This window comes from Triticum urartu, chromosome 2A (assembly GCF_056163025.1).
Source record: "Triticum urartu cultivar PI428250 chromosome 2A, HENAU_Tu73, whole genome shotgun sequence".
NCBI lineage: Eukaryota > Viridiplantae > Streptophyta > Magnoliopsida > Poales > Poaceae > Triticum > Triticum urartu.
In genome coordinates this window covers 505,024,940-505,041,924 of record NC_141874.1, presented here as the reverse complement: position 1 = coordinate 505,041,924, position 16,985 = coordinate 505,024,940, and the positions used below count along the sequence as shown (strand labels likewise).

At 50.2% G+C, this 16,985-nt stretch overlaps 1 protein-coding gene and 1 pseudogene across 2 annotated transcripts; one reads left to right on the top strand and one right to left on the bottom strand.

Moving 5' to 3' along the window:
- Positions 1-2,426: 2,426 nt before the first annotated feature.
- Positions 2,427-4,941, bottom strand: LOC125538249 (small ribosomal subunit protein eS10z). Of its 2 annotated transcripts, XM_048701524.2 has the most exons (5): positions 4,764-4,941; positions 4,624-4,672; positions 3,755-4,037; positions 3,062-3,197; positions 2,427-2,680 (listed from the first exon to the last, which is right to left on the bottom strand). In XM_048701524.2, exons 1-5 carry the CDS (start codon positions 4,764-4,766, stop codon positions 2,585-2,587), a joined length of 567 nt encoding a protein of 188 aa, XP_048557481.1. In that variant the 5' UTR covers positions 4,767-4,941; the 3' UTR covers positions 2,427-2,584. The 2 variants fall into 2 exon arrangements, with proteins under 2 accessions (XP_048557481.1, XP_087400314.1); XM_087544188.1 differs by lacking the exon at positions 4,764-4,941.
- Positions 4,942-14,074: 9,133 nt separating this feature from the next.
- LOC147985646 (uncharacterized) lies at positions 14,075-16,463 on the top strand (annotated as a pseudogene).
- The last annotated feature ends 522 nt before the right edge of the window (positions 16,464-16,985 follow it).

Genomic DNA, 16,985 nt, shown 5'->3' with positions numbered 1-16,985 from the left:
TTTTTACTACTAAACATCTATTTTCCTATGGATTGGCCCTCCCCATCCTATTTCAGTGGCACTTGGCCCCTCTAATTCAAATTTTCTGCCTCCGCCACTGCTCCAGCCGGAGATGCCGGCGCAATGGACTAATATCCTGTAGGTATCTAAATAGAATTTGGACTCTTTGTAATAAGCGTGTCCACTTTCCATCTCCCATGCAACTGCTCCCATGTACACTTTCCATCTCCCATGCAACTGCTCCCATGTATAATTTTTTAGGTCACGTACCGACTCGTAAGATGTGTGGCCGGCCGGCCGGCCGCTTTGCTTTGTTCAATTTAAGTTTCCTTTATACGTACTTCTTGGTTTCATTTGCATCGTCTCGTTTTTTGTTTGCACATTTGTTCATTAAACGGACAAAACTATAAATAAAATAATGTACGTAAAAATATTTAAAATAGGACGAAACATCACGGGACGAAACCAAGAATACATATTCTCTTTAATAGTAAAAAAATTATAGAAGTATAGATATAAATATAGATATGCATAATACAAAGAAAAATATGATGATGGGATGGGCCCTGGCCCTTGCTGGCCACCCCTACTTCCACCAGTGTGATTGTGCACAACATGATTGCCGGTTGTCAAGGATGAAAGTGATGGAGTTCGCCATGGTTTGGAATTTTAAACATGGGTGATCCAAATTTCTAGAGCAGAACCCGTCCCGTAGATGAATGCGTGAGCAGCTCCAGAAAGATCTGGTTGAGCATCTTTGGACGTTTCATCTGAACAATTAGAGCATTGTCCGACTAAGTTGAAGTTTCGAAATTTTATAATTACTTTAAAGAATACAAAAATTATGTTGGAAACAAACATTTGATGCCTAATATTGGCATAAAAGTCGGTTGGCTAAAGTTTATGATGGCTAAGGTCCATTTGGTGAGGTCCTCCCAACATTTTCAGGCTGCAGGTGGGACTGCCCGTGGGCATCCCACCCCAACCCCACCTGATCCCGCTACACATTGGTGGGGAAGATTGGTTTACCCACCAAAAATTACGTTGGTTCGGTGGGGTTAAGTGGAAACCCGGCCCAATTAAGAAAACGAATCGATGACCAGGCCCTCTCTCTCTCGCTCTCGCTCTCTCTCTCTCTCCAAAGCAAATTCCCATCGATCGTCTTCTCGCGTTCGTCTCGTCGGCCGCCATCAGGCATCTCCAAATCACCTGGCTCGCCGCCGGCGTGCTGGACCTCCTGACGCCGTTGCGTTTCTCGCCCGTCCATCTGTCTTCCCCGTTGCCTCCGCCGCCAGCCAAGCCTTGAGGGACCTCCGCCGTCACTCAACTCCTCCTTGCCGCCCGGCCGGCGACCTCAAATCGGACTCTTCTTCATTTTCTCTTTCAAAAAATCGCCGCTGTAAAACGAGCACCGACGTCAATTGTGTCCTCCTTGCTGGCGATGTCGGCATGGACATTCTCTTTACTGGGCGTCGAGGACTCGAGGTCGGAGTTGGCGGAGGAGGGGCGAGGTGCGAGGCAGTGGTGTGAGGTGTAGCCAGCGGAAGGTGCGGCGGCGAAGTGGAGCGCCGCTGCCACCTAGAATTTGTGCACTCGGGTGGGGTGTCCTCGGGGGAAGTGGCTTGCTCTATCCACTCTAGATTGGGCACTCAAGGCTCAAGTAACAAGTGGGTTACGGTGGGTTCCCAACGGGCTAATAGGACTAGCCCACTTAATATTTTTCTTGTCCAATGGGAGTCCACTAATGTAATTTAAGTGGGATGGGATGATTAGTCCCACTTAGACCCACCTCCACCTGCAGTGTGGACTAGCCCACTTAATATTTTTCTTGTCCAATGGGAGTCCACTAATGTAATTTAAGTGGGATGGGATGATTAGTCCCACTTAGACCCACCTCCACCTGCAGCGTGACAACATTTGGTGAGGTCCATTTGATGGAGTTGCCCTAACCAATAGTCACTGTTGTTTTGCCAAATATTGGCATAAAAATTGGTTGGCAAAAGTTGCCACATGTTTACAAGTTCTAGTTTTGGCCAAAATTGGCTGCATACCAATCAGGCTCATAAATTCAACCACCATTGTATCGTAGGCATCATACCATCAAGTTCGTTGCAAGCATTAATATGAAGCTTGAGACTTGAACTGTTTCACAGAGCTATTTTAAAAAAAACAGGCTACTCCCCTTTTCATTATTTTATGACGAAAAGGCTAAATTTATCCACAAGGAAACCAAAGAAACAAGGGTCGGGAGAGAGTTGATTACGTCAACCCTTTTCATACCGTTATTATACTAACCAGAGCTCAGGCATCCGCCAGGAAACCGACCACCTACCGCCTGCAATCAGACTAAGTCCATGGGGCAAAAACCTGGCGCCGCAACCATACAAACGTCTACCACCTAGACAGTTCAAAACACGAGCAGAAACTGAACAGCAACAGAAGTATTTCGCAGAGCTATTTTACTGGAGTAAATCAAGATAGCATATTATAGATATGTAGACTGATCGATCTCCCAAACATCACTACATAAAACCATCATGCAAAACTTAAACTCGAAAACATCACATCCAAACTATGGGGGAGTTCACTCCATTGGGCTAGCGCCAAAGCCACCGCCACCGCCGCCACCACGGCCAAAGCCACCGCCACCACCACGGCCAAAGCCGCCGCCACCAGAGCTCTGAAACATTTCAGAGTGGAAAAATATCAGAGAAATCATCCGTATCAACAGAAACATGCAGTCACTTAGTTTTCTAAATTATTATTTCAATAATTGTATCGATAACATGCATTTCTTCTGCTCATGGCAAGATTTAAGTATAGACCTTTTGCAAAGAAAAGTGTGCAAACTATGAAACTAAGAATGGGACTCTTGAGCATGAAACAAAATACAGGTGAATACAAAAAGCTACTCAAGTGCACAGAACAATACTATGATCAAAAACAGACGAGGATTCAAACAGATATTCTAAGCTATTGTATTTATCTTGGCTGTAAATTGCTATGCTAAATCATACAACCAAAACAAGACAGGAGCACATCAAGTAGACAAGTTAATTACCCTGAATGATGGCTGGAACTCTGCAGGGGCTCCACCTTTCTCACCACCAAAGTCACCAGGTGCACCACGAGGACCGCCACGGTAGCCATCCCTGTCGCCATACCTAGGCCTGTCACCCTCAAAGCGAGGTGGCCCCCTACAAAAGGTCCAATCAAAATAAGCAACATTAAAAGCTTGCCTTGGCAACAGTAAAATCATCAAGAGGATAAATAAACATAGTAACATAACCCAACCACATTTGCAAATCCTGAACACAAACATATTGAAGTCTAAATAATAAAATCAAAGGACCAACAAATAAGACAAGGAGGTGCATCCACAAATGGAAGTAAACCATACAATAAAAAGTCTGACCATCATGCAAGATAGATCAAGTCTACAGAATAACCCAAGGAGTTAACACAACCCCTTCCAAAAGAGAATTTTCAAGTTCATACTGCTATGATGTAAAGCTATGTCTACAGATTAGAGCCTGCACCTTAAAACATCAAGTCAAATCACATACAGTCAGAATGGAGACATTTAATATAACACAATCAGCCATCGTAAACTAAAGTTAGTAGTCATTTTCATTAGTCAAGTAAGTGCAACTGAGATCATCCCGGAGGTACTGAAAGGTATAGCAAGGACAATGGCATTGTAACAAAAGAGATGATTTGCATATTCCCAAGAGCAATAGCAAATGAACTATACCTTGGGCGGTCACCAGGTGGGCCAGATCCGAGAGGGCGGCCAGGAGGCCTGGCAGACTTCTTGAGCGTGGCAGGCACGATCTCAGATGGCAGGTTGAGGAAGTTACGCAGGAACTCGATGCCATCGTTGGTGAGGTACCAATAGTAGTGCTGCCACGAGAAGGTCTCCCTGACGTATTCCTTAGACTTGAAGCTCTGCATGAGCTTGATCACCTGGAGGTTCGGCACGTCAATCTGCGGGTGCTTCGCCAGGTTGTAGTCTTTCTTGGCATAAAGCACTCCCTCTGCAATAGCACATATATGCATCAGATAAAATGGTTTCACAAATAAATGTGACTTCACATGAAATAATTTTCAAAATTTCTGGTGTAGCAAGTTAAGAGTTATGACAAACCAGAGCATGGAATCTTTCATTTGATTTCTGATGTACTACATGATTTGAGGACATACCATCAAGTAAATGATGTCACCAATAAATATGGCATTAGGTGAATTCAGTTTCGTATTTCCTGGTGTAGGAAGTCATAACAAGCCATGGCATGGAATTTTCATTTGTTTGTTGATGCACATAAATTCAGAGATACCAATCCCCTTATACATAGATTCATTTTGCTTATGGGAGAACATGATCCGACCCAACTTATGAGAGCCTACTAGGTTTCCTGGCATGCAAAACTGTACCAACGAATCAAATCCTATACATTAATACAATTCACCTCTTCCCTTTAAAGATTTATTTTTCTTTGTAAAGATAAATAAGTTGCACCAAACGTAGTTGATGTGGGCGCATCAGCTCAATCCTATTCACGATCAACTACGCCTCAATTGTGGCTACTAGCCTACAAGCGCGAAGGATTGAGAATTGCTGACCTTGGAAGAGGTACTTGCAGATCTCATTGCGGTTCTTCTTGGAGATGATCTGAGAGAAACAAAACACGAGATTAACACCGGCGTCAGGGCACGTAAAACAGCAAGGAGCAGCATGTTCTATCCCAGTGATGATCGCGTACCATGGTGGGCGGCGCGCGGGTAGGTCGAGCTCCAAGCGCGCCGGGACGAGAGAGGAGGCGGCGGCGCGAGGGAGAAACGAAGAACCCTAGAGACTCTGACGGGTAAAGCTTTTATATAGTCGCTGCGGTGTAGGGTTAGTCAGAGAGAGAGAGAGTTGTGGCGAGGGGCAGAAATGTAAAGGGAGGGGGCTGCATGGAATATAGGCCCGCCTAAACAGGCTCAGACCGGGCTTGTGAGTTAACACGACCATTTTAGGATTTTCTTTGGGCCCAACAAACAACTCTAATGTTGTTGGATGCTCTCAAGGACGCAGTAGGCCCACAAGTCCAACATTGCAACAAAGCTGTAATGCTAACGTTACTAAAAATATACTCCCTTGTCTAAAAAAACCTAAAAATATACTCCCTCCGTTCCGAAATATAAGTCTTTTTAGATATTTCAAATGGGGACTACATATGAAACAAAATGAGTGAATCTACAGTTTACAGTATATATATATATATACACACACGCATATATATATATATGTATGTAGTTCTTATTAAAATATCTAAAAAGGACTTATATTTACGAACGGAGGGAGTATATAATTAGACTAAAAAAATAAACATATACTCCCTCTGTCCTAAATTTTTTGTCTTAAAATTTGTCTAAATACGGATGCATCTAGTTACATTTTAGTTTTAGATACATCCGCATCTAGACAAATCTAAGACAAAAATTTTGGGATGAAGGGGGTATATAATAGCTATAGTGTGAACTTTGTCTCAAAAATAATGCGAACTGAGAAAAGCTATAATGCAAACTCCCACTCCCAGACAATGCTTTCAAGTTTCTAAAAAAACAAAGCTTTCAATATCAACTAACCCTGAGCGATTATATATAGCTTGGAAAACTAACCTTGCGCGATTCGCCTAAAAAAACTATCCCTGGGCGATTTGGTCTGCGCACTGGCAACTTATTCATGAAGGTGAGCACCAAAGCCCTATGTCAACTCATATGTTCATCAAAAGATTTTTGCCCAACTTTGAGCTGTCTTCGCCAATGAAGATTCAACAATAACTCAAGTCCGCCAAGAAGGTATTTCATCAATAAAGTAAAGCATGTTTTCCCTAAAAAAAACTACTCCCTTCATTCGCGAATAAGTGTACTTCTAACTTTTGTCTTAAGTCAAAGTTTTAAAACTTTGACCAACTCGGAAAAATAACAACATTTATGGCACTAAATTAGTATCACTGGATCTGTTTTGAAATGTACTTTCATATATATCAATTTGATGTCATATATGCCACTACTCTTTTGTATATGGTTGGTCAAAATTTTAAAACTTTGACTTAGGACAAAAGCTAGAAGTACACTTATTCACGGACGGAGAGAGTAACTGTCTGAGAGTCAGTACCAAGCTCAAGTCCACCAAACAACTAGGAGGCTATTGCATGATTACAAAAGAGATTAACTCTCCAAAATTTGGGTTTTAGGCATGTGAAATATTCCACTAACGAAGTGAGAATAATGTTGAAGCCCATCACTTAGCATGGATGGCAACTAGTTTAGGGGGGAGACACCATTTGTGGCTTTTTGGTCCCCCTTCTAATCTTTGTATTCCCATGAACATCTTGAGTAAATAAAGTGTGTTGGCCGTCTAAAAAGAACTATATTGTGAACTGAGCTAGAATGTGAATTCCTAAAAGAAACTAGGCTGCGGGAACATATTCGAGCCCAAGATTTGTCATGAACATATTTTTCTAGATTTATTTTAAGTTTTTTTTATATGCATGTGTGTCTTCAAATAATCCGTTTATGTAAGTGTATGTGTATGCACTGGATTTTAAAAAAAATCTAGAAAAGGCCCGTACAAAATATATAAAAAAGAATGATGAAATACAGTTCCAGTGGCTAGTACAATGCTTACGCCACCTCATCCTGCAATACAAATAAAACAGCCCATCTTGTTTTTCTTTCCCTTTTATTTGATGAGCCCGTATTAAGAGCTATTTTCAGTAAATCATAGATGTAGCATGATACATTCAACATGACCAACCATGCTAATGTGGAGCGAGACGGATGTGTCTTCTGGTGATTCGATGACTTTAGCGACGAGTTCGGTCTATTTGGTGCATGAAGATCTTAAATTCATATGCGAGTGGTGGGTGTTGAGGCGGTATCACCATTATTATTGTGAGAAAATGGAGTTTAGTGAGCGGGTAGTCCATGGATAACAAAGAGTGCAGCGGGGAGATGCCAATAAAAGAATATGTGACTGCTAAGATCATGTTCAACACTAGACGCTTCAATAGATGCTAATAGAGAAAAACAAATATCATAAAATAAAAGGATAAGTATATTTTTCGTCCTCGAACTCTTTCGAGAGTTTGGAAATCATCCCACAACTCAAACCGGATAGTTTTTATCCCTCAACTATCAAAACCGGATAGTTTTCGTCCCTCACGCCGCTTCGGGCAGTTTTCGTCCGTCATGAACAGTAAACTGACGAACAGTAATTTCAAAAAAATAGCAAAAAAATCTGAAAACTTGTGGAATCAAAGTTCCTCGGGTGTGCAAGGTGCGTACAAATTTTCATATTGTTTGGACATTCCAGGTGTTCACCGACGTACATATTTACAATTTTTTTCTTTGTCATGAGCACCTGGAATGTCCAAACAATATGAAAATTTGTACGCACCTTGCACACCCGAGGAACTTTGATCCCACAACTTTTCAGATTTTTTTGCTATTTTTTCGAATTTACTGTTCGTCGGTTTACTGTTCATGACAGACGAAAACCGCCCAAAACGGTGTGAGGGGCGAAAACTATCCGGTTTTGATAGTTGAGAGACGAAAACTATCCGGTTTTGAGTTGAGGGACGATTTCTAAACTCTTAAAAGAGTTCGAGGACGAAAAATATACTATGTAAAATCAGTTATTGCATTAGCTTGTGCTAGAAAAAAAGTAAGAGGACAACATATCCTTTTGCGTCAATGACATGCCCAAATGCCCACTAATCAGGATTTTGATCTCGGAGCCCTCTCCTAGCACCCTGCATTGAGCATGCTTTAATGGTTTGTGGGGTGTAACTTGTAAGGTTAAAAGAGTAGTCCGCAAGAGGAGGCGCCCGCTTGGATGACCAGTTGTTTCACACGCTTTAGACTCCTATGCAGTGACTTTTTTTGTCATATATGTGTGTACCTTCCAATTTTGCATAACTTATAGAAACTACCAGTTAAAATATATTGAAATACTCATGCAAACAAAAATGAGGGAAATCAACAGTAACATTCGTGGGGATAGCTAAAAGGTATTATTTTACTACAATCCACCCGGGATGAAGCCACATGTTTGATGCTTCGTGTCTTACTAAGGCAGGTTAAACGATAGTGAGGCATTTCAGTGACCAAACTTTAAGCTCTGTGACAACAAGCATCAGTATTATATGAGTCTCCGTAGTGATTGTATTAATCTTCATGTTCCCGGACAAACATATATATATATATATATGGTGTTTGTCGGGTTTCGGGTTTCGGCAGACCCTTAAGGTTCGAACACTGGGGTGCGTGCGGAGATCTCTTCCCTATCGATGTACGTCCGATCCTCTCGTGTCAACTAAGATGAAAATGATGAACAACACAAGAGACACGATGTTTATACTGGTTCGGGCCACCGTTGTGGTGTAATACCCTACTCCAGTGTGTGGTGTGGTGGATTGCCTCTGGGGCTGATGATGGACAGTACAAGGGAAGAACAGCCTCGCGAGAGGTGTTCTTGAGCTGGTGCGATGAACTGCTAGGGTGAGTTTAGTCGCCTCTTCCGCTCTCTCTGCTATGGTTCTACCAGATTTCCAGCCGTCCCCTCCTTCTGTGATGGCTAACTCTATTTATAGAGGCCCTGGGCCTCTCCCCAAATAATGAGCGGGAAGAGCGCCAACAATTGGCCATTTCGAAGGGGAATATCTAGTACAAGTTATCCTGACCAAAAGTGGTCTTCGGCTGCCAAAAACACTGGCGATGACGCCGTCTTGGGCTCCATGGTGACCTCCGTCCTGCCGTTCGTCTGGTTTTGGTCTCGTTGCACCGGAATGGTAACATTTGCCTGATGCCTTGGCCTGTGCTTGCCCCCTTTGCATCAAAGGGGAAACAAGGACACTGCGCAGGCTGGCGCCCGCCTGGCACCCGCCTGGTCTCGATCGTCATGGCTTGCGTCACGGGTTCCTCGCGAGGTACCCTTGCATTGATCTCTCCGCCTCCTCGCGAGCCTGCCTGATGAGGCTGCCTCTGAGGAAGCTTCCTATCGTCCGCCCCGCGAGGCTTGGCCCCTCGCGAGGGTTTTGAGCTTGAGCTGATGAAGATGGGCCGCGCTGGGCCCCCGCTTGAGCCACGCCGCAGGCCGCAGGTAGGCAAGTCTGGGGAACCCCGTTCCCAGAACGCCGACAGTAGCCCCCGGGTCCAAGGCGCGCCCGGGCGTGGCCTAGTAGGAAAACGAAAGGGCAAGTGCGAAGCGCCGCGGGCCCTATCAGCCTGCGGCCTTGGGCGCCGCGTGGCGATTGATTGGACGTGGGCGACTGCGCTTCCCCACGACGCCTCGGCGACCGCATGACTTGATAAGTCCCTGCATGCAGAGAAACCGGTCATGATTACCTGCGATCATGGTGCACGGCGGTTGGCCTCCTCCGGCTATAAGTACGGGGCTGGGCGACCCCCTTCGGCCCGTCCCTCCTTGCTGCTCCTTTCCTTCTTCTCGATTACTCGTCGCTCCCATGGCTCCAAAGAGATTCTCGGCCGCGGAGAAAGGAAAGGCCCCCCAGGCTGGGCCTGACTCCCCCCTGGCCAAGCGCGGCCGAGGCCGCCCTTGCAAGTATACCACAGTCCCCATGGTGGCCTCCCGCGGCCATGGAGGCGGTTCCCGGTGCGGTGGTGAGCGCCAGGTTGCCGACGGGGGGCACGTCGTGGGTGTGCGCCCCCCTAGGCCACGCTTTCGCTCTGCGGAGGTGCTGCCGGAGTTCATCGTGTGGTCGGCAGACCCATCCAGCACCAGGCTCCAGCTCCCCCGTTTCTTCGTAGATGAACTGCCGGCCAGCTCCCGGTGCGGCTTCTGGCTCCAGGCAGACGGATGCTGCAGCAAGGCCTCCTAGGCGTCGCTGGAGGTCTCCGTTTCTGAGAACGGGGCTTAGACACGCGGCTGGCAAACGTTTGCCCGCGCGCGTGGCCTGAGCCGGTGGTGCACCCTGTACTTCAAGTTTGATGGCGACACCACCCTCTACGTGAGGGTGTTCGGGGAAGACGGTCGTCGTGCCGGGTGTTGCCCTAAAGACGATGACCGCGGCCGCCTGTCCAGCCCTGGCTCTGACCAGGATGAAGATGGCGACTGGCGTACATGCGGCGGTGCTCGGGGTTCGCCGAGCTTCGGCAACCCCCTCTCAGGCAGCAGCTCCTCCAGCGGTGGCCGCGACCAGCCTCCTCACCGTCGCGCCCGCTTGGGTGAAGGTAGCGGGTCAGCCCGCCGTCGCGCCCCGGTGAAGCGAGAGGAGGGATCCACCTGAGCCCCAGGAGCAGCTCGAGCCTTCGCTGTGGGTTGGCGCAGGATGAATCGCGCCCGTTTTGTTTCATTTCTTATCCTGCGCAAAAATAGTAAGTAATGTAGGGCCCCGCGGGGGCATATTAGAACTGTTGCTGTTTAACCATCGCGTTGTTTCCGCTATTTTCTGCGCCGTGTTTTCGCGTCGCGCTCCCATGTGCGGGAACTATTTTAGCTCGGTGGGGCTTGGCGCGGTCCTCGCCTCCCGAGGCCGTGGCCTCCTCGTGCGCTTCGTGCCCTGCAAGGATCAGTAGGAGGGGTAACTTATGGTCTTAGCTGTGGGGGCGATCGGCCCAGGTCCTGCGCTCGTGTCGCGATGCCCGTGGGGCACGGACTGGGAGGGGTGCTCCAGCAAAGGACTCTGATAGGAAAGCTCCAAACTATCAGGGCAGAAAACACTCGCGAGGGCGCCCACGATCCTCCCTCGCGAGACTTCGCGAGAGAAAACGAGGTGAGCGAGCGAGAAAGACAAAGAGCCACAAGCCAGGAACGTCAGCAACTCCAATAAAAACTTCAAACAGGAATAAAGAAGCCAACTGCAGAAAGCAAATGGGAAAGCCGCGTCCGGCGCCTATTCTAATCTTCGACGTCTTCTCACCAGCGCGGAGCTAAGTGTTGCCACTGGGCGTGGGCGGGAGCCCCCGAGGCCCGAGGGCGGCACTCCGGAGACTCCGGGGCGTGTATAGCCCTACTCATTATTACGTGAGAGTGTCACGGGCGGTGAGCTTCACAGGCATTGGCCTTCTTCACAGGCACCGGGCCTTTCTTGAAATGCGGCAGTTTCACAGACGTTCGCCTTCTTCACAGGCTCCGGGCCTTTTCCAAAACGCAGCGGCTTCACAGGCATTCGCCTTCTTCACAGGCACCGGGCCTTTTCCAAAACGCCGCGGCTTCACAGGCATTCGCCTTCTTCACAGGCACCGGGCCTTTTCCAAAACGCAGCGGCTTCACAGGCATTCGCCTTCTTCACGGGCACCGGGCCTTTTCCAAAACACAGCGGCTTCATTCAGGGGTAGAACCTCCGAAGATGTTGAATGTTTCATGGGTTCTGGATGGGTACTCCCTCCGGAGTATCCAAGCGCGCGGAGCCAGGCCCGGAAACATGAACAACCTTGAACGGGCCCTCCCACATGGGAGAGAGCTTGTGCAGCCCCTCCCTGGAGAGAACCCTTCGTCATGGCTTGCGTCACGGATTCCTCGCGAGGCACCCTTGCATTGATCTCTCCGCCTCCTCGCGAGCCTGCCTGATGAGGCTGCCTCTGAGGAAGCTTCCTGTCGTCCGCCCCGCGAGGCTTGGCCCCTCACGAGGGTCTTGAGTTTGAGCTGATGAAGATGGGCCGCGCTGGGGCCCCGCTTGAGCCACACCGCAGGCCGCAGGCAGGCAAGTCTGGGGACCCCCGTTCCCAGAACACCGACGGTGTTGTCGGAAAACTTGGGCATTTTGATGGGCCCATTGAGAGTGGGCGCCTCGTCATCCTCATGAAAAGATTGAGAGTGAAGTTTTCGGAGACGGGCCTGAGCCCTTTATTTCAAAAACCTCGAAAAAGACATTTCCAAGTTTTGAAAAAAATAATCTTTTTGTGTTAAAACTTTTACATGTTACACTACGGATCTGTATGATTCGTTCAAAATATTACGATTCGTCAACCTCGAACCGGGTTCGTTCACAAAGGGTTAGAGCAACTTCAATGGGGCGACCCATTTCGTCCGCGGTCGTCCGTTTGGGTCGGCACAGACAGAAAAAGCGGCCCAATGCACCGACCCAAACGGACGCGCGTCCGTTTTTCGTCCGCGGGCGACCCATTCCCGGCTCATTTTTAGCCTGATTTGCGTCGGCGTGGACACGCGACGGACGCGCGCGCGCTCGCCTACTTCTGTCCCCGGGCCCGTTGGTGTGTGGCACATTGGCCTCCCCTCCCCCCGGCCAACAAGCAACCCTCGCCCCCGCCTCCTCCGTCACCGACGCCGCCGCCCATTTTTGCTGGCGACTCTTCCAGCTGCCGCCGCCTCCACATCCGCCCAGCAACGCGCCCCTGCCCCCAGTCACCCGCCACCGCCGTTTTGCCGCCGGGGAGCAAACTGTTTCCCGCCGCCGCTTCCCCCACCGCCCAGCCGCCCGCGACCAAGAAGACGCCTCTCCACCCCCGCCACATACGACCGGCACACTCGTCCGACGCCGTCACACTCGTCGGACTCCGGCAGGGCAGCTAGCTGGTCTGTGGGCGTCGCGTCTCCCCTCGCCAGCCGTCTCCTTCTTCGATGCCCGCAAGCTGTTCGACAGTTTGTCAATGTACGAAAATGGACTCCGCCGACGAGTTCTTTTTCCATAATTTCATATGCGACTCTGACGATTCATCGTCCGATGATGAGGAGGAGATACTGGCTGCCGTGTTGGTCCATCACCACCTCAACAACCAGCGGCCGTTGTTCCGTGGCTCCATTCCGGGCACCTTCCGGCGTTGAATCGTAACCGGGAGAGCGGGCATTTCCTTCTCTGGAAGGACTACTTTGATACAACAAACCCGTTGTTCAAACATCACAAATTCCACCGCTGGTTCCGTATGAGTAGGCATGTTTTCAACCGTATTAGAGAGGGAGTGGTCGGCTATAATGACTACTTCGAGTGCAAAGAGGATGCCATCGGCAAGATTGGTTTCTCCTCTTATCAGAAATGCACTGTCGCCATCCGAATGCTTGCATACGGAGTGCCCGGTGATCTCATTGTCGAGTACGTCCGTATGAGCGAGCCTACATGCCTAGAGTCCCTGTATAAGTTCTGCAAGGCTATGATTGCTGTGTTTGGCCTTGAGTACTTGAGAGAGCCGACAGCTGAAGATACAACCCGTTTGTTGGCGATGAATACTAGCAGGGGCTTCTCGGGGATGCTTGGCAGCATAGACTGCATGCACTAGGAGTGGAAGAACTGCCCTTCTGCTTGGCAAGGGTAGTATAAGAGACATGTCAAGGCTTGCACTGTCATACTAGAGGCCGTGGCGTCTCAAGATCTCTGGATTTGGCACTCTTTATTTGTCATGGCTGGATCACACAATGATATCAACGTGCTTCAGCGCTCGCCGGTGTTTGCTAGGCTTGCCGAAGGCAACAGCCCACCGGTGAACTTTACTGTCAACGGCCACAACTACGACAAATGTTATTATTTGGGCGACGGTATCTATCCTCATTGGACCACTGTTGTAAATGTTGAGTATATTGTGTACGTGTATATTTGTGTGTAGGGCCCACCTCCTGTTTCCTCTGTATAGTTGAGGTTGTTTCCCACCTCTGTACTTATATATACGTGCCTGGTGCACCGATCAATACATCAGAGATTGCACAGCCCATATCTTGTCCTTTTACATGGTATCTATCGCAGCACGATCCTAAAACCCTAAAGCTGCCGCCGCGCCCCTACGCGCCGCCGCCGCCACTACTCCCCTCCGCCGCCACCAACCGCCGCTGCCGCCACCATCCCCTCGGTCGCCGTCGCCGCCGCTGGTCACCGCCGCCTCTCCCCACCACCCAGCCCTCTGCCGCCGCCGTCGCCTCTTCCCGAGGCCACCGCCGCTCGCTTCCGCTTCCGCTCACGCCCTCTCTCTCCCGAACCCTCACCTCCCACCCGCGCCGCACCCGCACCACCCCAGCCCCCTGCCACCCGCGCCGCCACACTTCCCAACCCGCGCCGCAACCCGCACCACCCAGCCACCACCCACCCGCGCCACGTCCCGAACCCTAACCCTAGCCATGAGCTCCTCCTCGTCCACCGTCTCAAACCCGTTCGCCGGTCCCGATGTCCAGGGCGGAGCTAAGAGGGGACTAGCAGGGGCCAGCCCCCCCCCCAACTTTGCATCGTACGTTAGTACTTAGGCTTAAGTTAATGAGATTCGGCGATCTAGGCATAATTCCCCCCCTCCTAATACTGGGCGATCTAGGCATAATTCCCCCCCCCTAATACTGGGCGCTCAAGGCCTGTAGCTAGCCCAACTACATAAACAAGCAAAAAGAGTTGAATTTTTGAAGCCCAACAACTTAGCGTACCTTGCCCAGCTACGTAAACTACTAGTTCGCCAGCCTAATTTACTGAAAACAACCATCCGTCTAGCGCAGTTCACCCAGGACACACGAGTCGCAGCCGCCTAGGGCAGTTCGCCGGTTCGCGAAAGGCAGGCGACACCATACCTTGCAAGTCGGCGGTCGCAGCCGATCACCACCGATGGTGGAAACTGTCACGTTGCGCCCGATGACGATGACGATGCGCAAGAAATTTGTGGTGAGTCGCTCTTTCATTAGCTCCTTCGATGTGACAATGCCGATCCGCATTAGGATTAACTGCATCAATTTCTTGATTTAGATGGAATTAGTTAAATGCAAAACAATCTGTTGTTTTATCCTCACCAAATAGATACTGGAAATTAGACATGGCACACTGGTTTTGTCATCTGGATTTAATTTTGCCATCGATTGTGCTTCGGTTTATGAATTGTTGCGATGAGGAAAAACAATATAAGTATATATTCTTAGGGGGGGGGGGTTGGTTGGTTCGAGCAAACTACGAGATGCATATTGAAGTATCAAAATCACTCAATAGATTTGCTATGTTTTGTTTTTTTTTCTTATTGCTGATTCTGCCTCGGCCCCCCGTATGCTCAAATCCTGGCTCCGCCCCTGCCGATGTCACCCTCGTCCGCGACCTCAACATCCATGAGCGTGTTCCGTTCAAGCTTGATCAAAACACCACGTCCTACTCTACTTGGAAGCGGTATTTTTTGCTTGTGTTCCGTGAGTACCTCCTGGCCACGTGGACGACACTGTGGACTCGGCGCTCATGATCAACGATGAGGAGTGGATGATCCTCGACGCCACCATCATCCGCTGGTTCTACCTCACCATCTCCAGCGATCTCTTTCACACCGTGGTGGACGACGACGACGCCTATGCGGTCTGGACCAAGCTCAACGGCCTCTTCACCGACAACCGGCTACAGCGCAAGGTCCTGCTCCATGGTGAGTTTTACGGGTGCCAGCAACTTGACTCATCCATCGATGATTTTTGCATGCGCCTCAAGAAGCTTGCCGATGAGCTCCGTGATCTCGGGGAGACGATAGGCGACGAGCTCCTCATCAGCACCCTCACCACCGGCCTCAACGAGGATTTTGGGAACGCCGCCTCCAACCTTACCCTCATCCCGGAGCCTACCTTCGCTAAGGTGGTTGCGTACCTCAAGTTGGAGGAGCGCCGGATGCGGATGGCGCGGACTCGCGTGACCCACACCGCCCGCGTCGCCGGCACCCGCGGGGGTCCCGCCCCGCCACCGCCGCGCCCGACGCCGCCACAGCCGGCGGCGCCTGCCTTCCTGCCAGGTTTCCCGCCCGCCACGGCCGCTCCCTTCCCGCCGCCCCAGCCGGCGGCCAACGGGGGTCGTCATGGCGGCCGTCGTGGTGGCCGCAAGTAGGGGGGCGCAGGCGCTCAGGGAGGAGCACCCCGCCCACCGCAGCAGGCTTATCAGCCGACCCCGTGGTACGCCGGACAGAACCCATGGACCGGCGTCGTGCACGCCTACTCCATGCCGGTTCCTCGGGCCCCTACCCCAGGCCTTCTCGGCGCCTGGCCACAGTCCCACCAGGCATTCTACGCCGTGCCGCAGCCCTATGCGGCGCCCTATGCGGTGCCCTACGGCCAGCAGCCGCAGCTAGGTGGGCCGCCGCCGCTGCCCCTGACGGCCGCGCCACCACCTCTCCCGCCGGCGCCGTGGGACCCGGCCCTTCTGGCGGCTCTTCACACCGCTCATTCCCCGTCCAGCTACACCGGCGGCGGCGACTGGTACATGGACACCAGAGCCACCGCTCACATGGCGGCTTATCCCGGTAACCTCCACACCTCCTATCCTATCCATACTTCCAACCACATCACCGTCGGTGACAGCTCCTCTCTTCCTATCACCCATATAGGTCATGCATACTTTCCGTCTAACTCCACTCCAATATCTATGTCTAATGTCTTAGTTTCTCCTGAACTCATAAAATATTGTTTCTGTTCGTTCTCTTACACGTGAAAATCCTGTCACCGTTCAATTTGACGAATGTGGTTTTTCTGTTAAGGACGCTCGCACGCGGATGGTGCTCCACCGATGTGACAGCCCTGACGAGCTCTACCCGGTTCACTCCGCCACCTCCACCACTTCCGCCGCCCCTGTCACTCTCGCCACCGGAGTGGATCTTTGGCATGCTCGCTTGGGTCATCCTAATCCTGCCACCCTTCGCCACATACTTCGGAGTTTTTCTTTCATGTGTAATAAGAACAAGGATCACTCGTGGCATGCATGTCGCCTCGGCAAACATGCTCGTCTCCCGTTTAGGGCTTCTTCTTATGTTGCATCGTACCCGTTTGAGTTAATTCATAGTGATGTTTGGACCTCTCCTGTTGCCAGCAATACGGGCTTTCTTTATTATCTTGTCATACTTGATGATTTCTCCCATTATGTGTGGACCTTCCCGTTGCGCCGCAAGTCGGATGTCATATCCACTCTCGCCGCATTCTACTCCTATGTTCTCACGCAGTTTGGTTGTCCCATTCTCGCGTTGCATACAGACAACGGGAAGGAGTTCGACAACCTCGTTGTTCGTACTCTCCTCACCACACATGGCACGACTTTTCA

Bases quoted from the DNA above. Each gene is read 5' to 3' on its own strand.
- LOC125538249 (XM_048701524.2), bottom strand. The intron at 3,198-3,754 runs GTATAGTTCATT...GACCTTTTGTAG, and splicing joins CCACCTGGTGACCGCCCAAG to GGGGCCACCTCGCTTTGAGG. The intron at 2,681-3,061 runs GTAATTAACTTG...GAAATGTTTCAG, and splicing joins AGTTCCAGCCATCATTCAGG to AGCTCTGGTGGCGGCGGCTT.